Source organism: Prosopis cineraria, unplaced genomic scaffold (genome assembly GCF_029017545.1).
Source record: "Prosopis cineraria cultivar Desert tree isolate PC_DT_omini unplaced genomic scaffold, ASM2901754v1 PC14, whole genome shotgun sequence".
Lineage (NCBI taxonomy): Eukaryota > Viridiplantae > Streptophyta > Magnoliopsida > Fabales > Fabaceae > Prosopis > Prosopis cineraria.
Genome location: NW_026555345.1, coordinates 23,349,273 through 23,358,753, shown reverse-complemented (window position 1 = coordinate 23,358,753; position 9,481 = coordinate 23,349,273). Strand labels below are relative to the sequence as shown.

The window sequence follows — 9,481 nt, the reverse complement described above, 5'->3', positions numbered from 1 at the left end:
AATAAAATGAAAGTTTTAACGAAGTACTATAAAACTGACAATACTATAATACAGGGGCAATAAAGGAATAAAAAACATGGACAAAAAGAAGGGGTAACAAAAACGATTATGTTAAGAAGAATGCATACTTTATAAAGATAAAATTTATAATGACCACATATATAAAAAAAAGTTCAAATGGTATTTATCTAGGAAAAGAAGATAAAAAAATCATTTTAAATGATTTGAATATGAAAAAAAAAAAAATTTAATAGGGACACCAGCCGGAGTTGACAAAATATAATCCATACAGTTAACTTCAGTTAGGGAAATAAAACTTTTTACTGTTGTTAGATAATATTAAAAAAAGAAAAACAAACACCTTTATAAACAGGCAAAAGATTCAAGTTTGATATTAGTCATTGTATCTTTCATTTTTGGTTCACTTTTACTCGACAAAGAACAGGGAAGAATCATCCTTCCAAGTCAAACCCAGAAGTTGTATTTTATCTCCTTTAAATGTGTGATTCCAGCCATTTTCCTCTCAATCTCAAGTTACTGAAGTAATGCAAATGACAGAATGCCAAAACAGTATTGTTTTAACATGTAATTACAATTACAGATTACTACAAATGAAGGAGCCATGGGATGTGAATTCAGACTAGAACCGGTTTTATTTGGACAAACCGGGGTTATTCAAGCCAGGCTCTACATTTAGTAATTCATGTATGTACTTTCACTACACATGGAAGGGTTTCCTGGGAGTCGGTGTTCGATTCTCTATTGATTGCAATCTCTGCTTCAGATGAAACACTTCAACCTGACAACCCCGCAAGACAAGTCTCAGATTTTCTAACATGGCAACACAATTGGATAGTATGATTAACTATATGAAGCCAATGAAATACTTCGTCATAAATATAATCCATAATCTATAAATCCTAAGAAAGTTACATGTTTATAATCTGTGGATAGTATGATTAATTATATGAGGCTCCATGCATGCAATACAAAGATCCTACCGTCTAGTTGAACTTAAGCATTGAATGGAATGGAACTGAAACTCCAAAGCTACACCAGCATTTCAGATAGATAATATTCTCATGTCCATAAAGATCAAACTAATCATCCAAGAGATATGTGAGCATGCAAATGCATTTCTCAATGAGATCTTGATTTGGACATGCTTACATGTCTTATTTATGATTAGTTTGGCTGAGCTGAACTTTTTTTTTTTTTTTTTGCCCAAGAAAAAAAAGGATCTCCTACATTCATGCTATTTTTTTGGGGGGAGGGGGGCGGGGGCAGGTAACATAGGAAAATGACTGTATGGAGTCCACATTTCATTGCTTCACTCATCATCTCCTGTCTCTGTTTCCCTCCCGAATACGTACATCCATTTTTGTGAATTTAGGGGATATGAGATGACACTTTTCTAGACAAAAATTCAACTTCCAGAAATTAATTTTAAGTCATTGGATGAGAAGAGTACCCAAGGGAGTCAAGTTAGGAAGGAAAGAGAAAGAATTCAACAAAAAACATAAGGGCAACTGATGGTTAAATGATTACTTCACTTCTTTGTTTGGTAACACATTCTTCTAAAAAACCTTTTAGATTGGGAGAACTTGCGAACAAGGATTTTCTTCTCTTATACTCCCTCGTTAACAAACTTCCAAAGAGAGTTTCATTGAAATTTTTTCTTACCTTATCCCCCCATCCAAACTCACCTTAAAGCAAACCTTACTCTAGTAATGAACCCAAAAATGTACCTGTAATTGGAATGCCCTGGCTCTTTCTCCAGAAAGAACACCTCTTGTTGAGTGCAACTCCTGCAAAGAATTCAAGTCAGCCAATAATGACCAAGTATGCAAGTGATTTCAATAAATGTTGTGGTTAGTACCTTCTGTGTGTCATCTAAAACAGCCTTGAGAAAAGCAACATCATGCTCCAGCCTTACATTGTCTGAGTGGACAATGTTTGATAGGCTGTTAGCCTCTTCTTGGGCTAATTCTACACCAGCCAGCTTCTCTCTAAGCATATCCATCTCCTTCATCATGTCAACCAGTTTCTTCTCTATATCCTGCCTGCTTTTAAGAGCTGATGCTAAACTTTTCTCAGCAGTTTCCTTGCCAGCAATTGCAGCCGCCAATTGTCCCTCCAGAATCCCATTTTTCCTCAATAGGGCAGCCACCTTTGTTTCATAATAGTGATAAATACTTGAAGGATTAGACAGTGATCCTGGTTTATTGTTTTCTGAGAATGGCACATCATCACTTTCCAGTGAGAGATCTCCAAATGCCTGGTTTTGTTGATTTGAATTTCCATGTACTGACACTAGTGGTTCCTCCATGATGCTCTTGGCTCTATTTGTGTTCGTCTGATATCCAGCATCATTTTGATTAATCCTATGGTCTGTTGCCTGAAACACATAAATTTGGTGATAGGATCAGAAATCAGAATAGCAATAACAATTTGATAAAAGTTGAAATATTTGAGCTTCAAAATATATGGGTAGAATACATGTAAAAAATAATTAACACTTTTCATTGACAAGCAATGAAGCATGAGGTCGGGGAACCCATAGTAAAACACAGCACGTTTCATGCCTTACTCAGGCATCATAGGCAACATGTTACCAGCAACCACATAAAGGGATGAAGACAACTGATGTTATAGTGCTGAAATATTCTAAAATCTTCAATACATGAATTTAACTTCTGACCATTGAAAAGTACATACAAATTTGTATTTCACCGTAATTTTACAAAGGGGGAGAAGGGGTCATGAAAATTGAACATTCATTGGCTCACCCCTTCAATTAAGCCAAAGGTTAAGAGATTTCATCCCCAAGAAACTGAGATCTGGGAAGACCAACAGAAACCAATTACACGACCTCATAAGATGGAAAACGAGACAACCAAGACATAAGAGCACAGGTCACATAAAAACTCAATCACATAGTCCGTGCAAGTAGGTGCGGACAAGCCTATGGTGCGGCCATCATGTAGTATTTAAAGTACAGAAAAATAGTATCATAGTCTTCAAGGAGTCAAATAAATGTTATGTATAAAATATGATTTCAAGAAGCTTCTGACTTTAACCTGAGCGAAAGAACTGTCATATTCTGAATTATTGTCTACCCTAACATCTGTGCTGTATTCTTCGTTGTTATCAAATTGCTTCCGAAAAGAGACATCACTAGAGAGAGAATTGCGATCAACAAGTAGGGACTGTGACACAGATTTCCTTCCAGAACCATGTTCACTTGCAGATCCTAGATTTTGTCTAGCAGCAGATTCAATTAAACGCTGCTGGGAAGAATCATTATTAAATTGAGATGCTAATCCAGCAGATGATGAATGTTTTTCAAATAGTGAAGATCCTGGAGCTTTAGTAAGAGTTGATCGTCTTCCCACCGCTGATTCATTTTTTTCAATTATCAGCACTTCCACCTGTACATTCAGGAAGGAAAAGGTCAAAGTTCACAGAAGCAAGAGTGCAAGAGTTAACTCATAAACTAACTCTTGATTCTTTTGTCACACCTGATTTGATGCTTCTTTTTTGGATCCCCCAAATGCAACAAGAAAGTCCTTTTCCTTATGCTGCACAAGCACTAGACTAAAACCCTGGCAACACAACAGACATAATATGCATCTAGATAATCTAGAAGAAAGTTTAGTCATGTACAACAACAACAACCTAGAAGGGAAGGAAATTAAGTATAAAGGGACGGAACACATAAGTTGGACACCTACAGCCAAAAAAATAAGGCATCTAGATTGGGAGCTTCATACTTATAGTGTATGCATTGATGCAATTTACAGCACGTAAGTTGATATAATCATTAAAAATTTCCCATTCAAACAAAAAGAGCATAAAAGAAAACATCAATTCATCAGAAAGATTGAATACATAAATTCAGTCTCAGACTAACCACTAGAAAGAATTGCAAAGCACCGTGCTAAAAACCTGGAACTAAGAATTTCTAGGTGCAAGAGACTAATGTAAACACAAAAGGGGAAGTGCTTGCACTTGATTACAAATAATGAAGAAACAGGAGACTACACGAGCCAAAAGTTATGTTTGAAAACCCAAGGAACTTTTCCTTATAAAATGGAATTATTGTATAATTATAAATAGCTACCAATATCCTATAATTTGAAATTACAAAAGCTCATACAGCCTGAAGTCAGCAGCAGAGGAGTAATGCTAATACAGATAGGGAAGAAAAGCATAGCTCACCTTATTGTTAGTGATGGAACATGGAGGTGATGCAGCTGCCATAGACCATTCACTTTTTAAAATATCAAATATTAAAGTCTCTCCACAGCCTGAAAAATAAAAAAGGCTCATAAAGTATGCGTGATCAAAAGGGCTGTAGTAGCATACAATGGAGGATACATAATTAGCTTGAATTCAGGACTTTCTCCAGTGCCACACGCTAATTAATTAAATAATTAACATATTTATTTATACACATCATATCATGCACGTGCAATTTAAAATGTGCACATATTACTGCTCCAAAGTTGAAGCATAGAAGCCTGGGTTCAAGAAATAGGGAAAAAATAGTCATCTTATGCTATAAACAGACACTTCCTCGTTTATGAAACATACGTTTTTTCCTGGTTCCACCCCCTGCAATATACCATTTAGTTCCATATAGAACTCCACAGCAACCAGCTCTAGGCGATGGATGGAAGCCTTTTATCTTTATCCTTGACCATGCCATCTGAGAAAACGGATATTTTTGTCAAATTATATAGTGGATGAAGATATGATCTGCTTCTGACAGAAAAAAAGCACTTTCAAAGCTTGATATTTCATGATTTCCGTGCAGACAGTAAAAAAAATTAAAAAAAAAAAAACCAAGAGAGCTCACTCACAGTTTCAAAGTCAAGTGAGCATAAATCATTCAAGGTCCTGGACTTTGATGCTCCTCCAAATATAAAAAGAATTTTGTCATCATAAAGAGCCGCCACATGGTTGGATCTTGAAGAAGGAGCTGTCCCCCTGCAAAATATATGATATTAACCCCGGGGGCAGGGAGAAACTTGCCTTTGAAAAGCAATGCAACATCAGTAACAGGGAATTCTTAATACATAATCATTGATATAAAATTTTTCGTTTTTTGTTTCATATTAAAAGTTGCAGCATGCTTACGTGCAGTGAAGGGGAAGCCAAGTGAAGGACTTGAGATCGAACATATGTAGGTCATTCAATTTCCTCCTTTTTGCATCCTCACCCCCAAACAATATTAAAGCAGAGCCTGCCCTAACAACAGTGTGACCACACCGAGCAACCTGTGAAGAACAAAATATTGCATCATTATTGAGTAGTTTTATGATACGAACTTCTAGGTAAATCAAGGATAATATATCAATTTCAGTAATGTATTATTACAGATTTAATTACTAAGTGTCTTCGTGCTATTTTTTATGCTCACTAATTCCTAATAAAGTAACATGCCATATTTGTGAATTTACACCCCTGTCATGTGTCAAAATACTAACATGACCAAGATATAAAGCTGCTATTTCCACCAGGCAGCACAGTCACAGTCCAACACCACTTTCTATTGCAGATGTTAAATATAAATGAGCATAGATTACCATCATGGTAGAACAACATATTCATATTATATTTCAAATTACGTAATCTAATAGCAACCTCCCCCAAATGAGGATTTTTTGTAAGGATACAAAACAATTCCCCGAGTAACTTCTACTGCAAGTGCATTTGCACTTTTATCTACCAAGAATTCCTACCGGTATGTCTCCCTTTGATTCCATGAGTGACCAGCATTCTGTCTCTGTATCAAATGCCCAAACTACAAACAACAAAAATATAATCAGAGCGTTACATTTGAACACAAATTCATTATGTTTGTGCGAATAATGTGATAGCCAGTGTCTGATTCAACCTGAAATTCTGTCACTTCCAGGGTCTGTTTTTCCCCCAACTAAGAGCACCTTTTTCCCCCAGGAAACCTGGTCAAATTATCATGAAACCAGATGCATTCATTATCAAGAATAATTTTTTGACAAAGATAAAGGGGAATAATTTGACAAAACCATATCTGCAAGGCAATGTTGTTCTAAATAATCAGTGTTATTAGAAAATCTCATGTTTCTACACCAAACATATATAGGTACAAATTTTGGCTTAGACTTGGTAAGCTCGTGATCAAAATTATTAAAGTTTTTATCTTATTATCAAGCAGCAAATTTATAGCAACCACAGTTTACTTAAGTCTATTATGCATGACCACATAAGGGCGAGCAGGTTTTTCAACTTTATTAAGAAATTTACATTTCTGGATTTCTCAACTTGACATACGAGCGTTCATTGTCTCAAACAAAAGAAGAAATGCCAAGAAACAACAAGAATATGCTTAGTTTGTGTTGCTAGCAGGATAAATAGTAGTACCAAACAATGATTCTTGCATGCTGGAATCTTTAATGGCAAACTGCTCGGTGACAAGTAAAGCTTTGAGGATGCTGTGGACCAGGAAAAGCTGTCAAAATTTAGCACCTGAAAAATAAAAGAGGAGCATCCAGATCATATTTTGCAAGAGAAACCAAGGAGGCAAGGACCACAGAATTAGTTGATATTAATAGCACTGCTGAACTTCAAAGCAACATCCCACTCTTGTAAAACAATAAATACTATCCAACCTGCACATCATCCAACAGTCCGTTCCCAGATTCACCGCCAACCATTATCATTTTATTCCCAATAACAGTTGCTGCATGCTGTTAAAAAAATAAAAAAGAATAAGACTTTTGCCAGCATAGATATACTAGTACAACAACTTTAGGAACAGATATAAAATGAAAGAAAAATGATAAACTATCTACATTTGATCTAGGAGTGGGCTTGTCTCCTGCAATTGACAGCACCATCCAGTTCTCTGAGCTGCCCAATGTAGAATTACTTATCTCAGGCGCAGAAGAACACTGACAATCAAGTTCGTCAGACTGATCATTTGTGCCTGAAACAACTCCATCACCCTGAAAGGAAACTCAAAATCAGTGGAAAGCTGACTGTGTAATTGATGTAAACGTAAGAAATGGGAAGGAAAGAACAGTTTTAATATTTAAACACTCTTTAGGGTTCGTCAGAATTGAAGATCACGAATACAAATAACATGCTTATCCAAATTTAGATAAAACATAATGTCTACATTAAAACTTGTCCGCCCTTCCATTCTCAATCAATCATTCACACGGTGTAAACCCACAGGGCATGGAGCTGAGAAGGCTTACATTAGAACCAGACTTCCCATTTTTTCTGGGTTGCCTTACGGGACTCCTAGTTCCCTGCGTGTTGTCCGAAAGCTGGGCCTTCAACCTGAGGCAAAACAATTACGAAATTCAAATCACTTGAGGTGCTCTTAATTGGGAACATAACAAAAGTTTAAATTTAGTACGAAAAAGCTTCACCTTGCATGTTTAACACGACGACGAGAGAATCCAAACATATTTTTCCAGGTTCAAATCAAACCAGACCTCCTGAAGCAGAAATCACAAACAATAAATAAATAAATAAATAAAACAAGAAAAAAAAAATTTAACCCTAACAGAAAAGCCACATTGCACAGAAAGCCTTCTTCTAGGGAAGAGCTTCCAATTTCCCGGAAATGAGGTACAATGATTAGCAACCTCAAAGTCAAAAAAGCAGGAAAAGATAGAGATATTGTCTCAGTGACTGCTAAAAAGCTCACCTCAGCTACGAAATTAGTTTGGGAAAAGAGGCAAAGGAACATCAAACGGCACCGAATCGGTATCACCGAGGCCTTTGTTGCGACGATAACAGTACTAGCGAAGCAGCTCAAAGACAAACATAAAGTAGCGAAACACACACAGACAAGAGTAGAGCGATTAGCCTGTGTCCGCGCGTGTTTTTCTGACTCTTCGCTGTGAGGTGAAGCGTCGAACGAGCATGATGTATTGTGGACACGGGGTGCAAATGTATGGTTGATTCTAGATTGCGCCGAGGGGTGTCATGTATGTGCACTGTGTAAGAAATAGATGGCGAAGTAGAAAATGACTGTTTAGGCCGTACCATGGAGAGCCAGAAAGAGAGTGTGATCTTTGTTCAAGAGTTGCAGAAAGTGGTAAGGTACGGGGGGCTGGGGCCCACTTACCCTTTATTGGGGGCGCTTTGTGGGCCCACTTCTCTCGGGACTTGGGTGATAACCCCAAAAGTTTGATCGGATCCTTGCCCCACGTGTTTTCAGCTTTATTTATTTATATATATAAATATTTTTTAAAAAAATAAATAAATAAAGAGTTACCTTACCTGTCTAAATTATTTACGATCTGGCGTTCTAAATTATTTTTCGATACCCTGTTTCCCTCTATATTAAAAAGTGGCGCAATCCATTAACAAATATAATAATTTTGGCAATTAGTTAGCCAACAACTATTAAAAAAATCTCAATTTTTTTAAGAAAATAATCTAAAAATTACAGAAAAAATTAATATTATTTATGTCTTTTAAATTACAATAAATATTAAGAGATAAATTATATTTCTTATCCACAAACAAAGATGCAAAAATATTATTTTAATTAGCCACTTTAATTGCTACCGATCGAATCACTTTTGTTGACAATGCCAGTAAATAACTAACAAGTATTATATTTATTTTAATAATATCTTATTAATATATATTATTAAAATGTTAATACTTTAATATATTAATAATATCTTATTTGTAAGAGACTAATGTTTATATAAATAAATTGTCTCCCTTTCAAAAATATATATAATAATTTAAATATTATTTTTATTTACAACATACATTTCACAAGTCAAGTTTTGAGAGTTACAATTTTTTTTAAAAAAATTATAACTAATGTATTTAGGGGTGTTCACGGGACGGGATGGAACCGGGACACCCCCGTCCCGTGTCCCGTCTCAAAAAAAAGATCGAGACTAAATTTTGATCCCGTGTCCTGTCCTGTTCCGAAAGTCGTCTCATCCTGTTAAGAGTCAGGACGGGACCGAGACAAGATCGTGACGTCCCGACGTCTCGATAAATAAAATAGTATCAGAAAAAGATCTAGATAATAATATTCATTAAAATTATAAATTATATAATTTATTAAGTTCAAAATCAAAATAACACAAGTACATAAATAACAATAATTTAAAATCAATTAGTGAATTATATTAATCACAACTACATATTATAATAAAAAATACAAGTAATCTTTATGCTATAAGATTAGCAACAATAGGCAAGTCAAACACAACATTAAATAATTGTTCTTCTACTTTAGTGAAGATGTACTAAGCTAATTACTCTTCTAAAAATAAGTAAGAAATATGTTAGAAATAAAAGTTATTAAATAGATAGATATAAAAATAAATTATATTAATATAATTAATATATTATAAAAAAGATATCGCCATGTTTACTCCATGCCATTAAAATTATCAATATAAAAATACTTTAGTTTTAAATAAGAATTGTAAGTATTAAAATTATAATT

The 9,481-nt window shown here is 35.1% G+C and overlaps 1 protein-coding gene across 2 annotated transcripts; it reads right to left on the bottom strand.

The window, feature by feature from the left end:
• Positions 1 to 515: 515 nt before the first annotated feature.
• LOC129293900 (acyl-CoA-binding domain-containing protein 4-like) lies at positions 516 to 8,055 on the bottom strand. 2 transcript variants are annotated; one of them, XM_054932022.1, is made up of 17 exons: positions 7,706 to 8,055; positions 7,425 to 7,493; positions 7,248 to 7,332; positions 6,840 to 6,992; positions 6,657 to 6,734; positions 6,409 to 6,513; positions 5,903 to 5,969; positions 5,748 to 5,809; positions 5,143 to 5,282; positions 4,866 to 4,992; positions 4,597 to 4,711; positions 4,222 to 4,310; positions 3,522 to 3,605; positions 3,081 to 3,431; positions 1,880 to 2,398; positions 1,749 to 1,808; positions 516 to 799 (listed from the first exon to the last, which is right to left on the bottom strand). In XM_054932022.1, exons 2-17 carry the CDS (start codon positions 7,460 to 7,462, stop codon positions 719 to 721), a joined length of 2,154 nt encoding a protein of 717 aa, XP_054787997.1. In that variant the 5' UTR covers positions 7,463 to 7,493; positions 7,706 to 8,055; the 3' UTR covers positions 516 to 718. The 2 variants fall into 2 exon arrangements, with proteins under 2 accessions (XP_054787997.1, XP_054787998.1); XM_054932023.1 differs by lacking the exon at positions 6,657 to 6,734.
• Between the last annotated feature and the right edge of the window lie 1,426 nt (positions 8,056 to 9,481).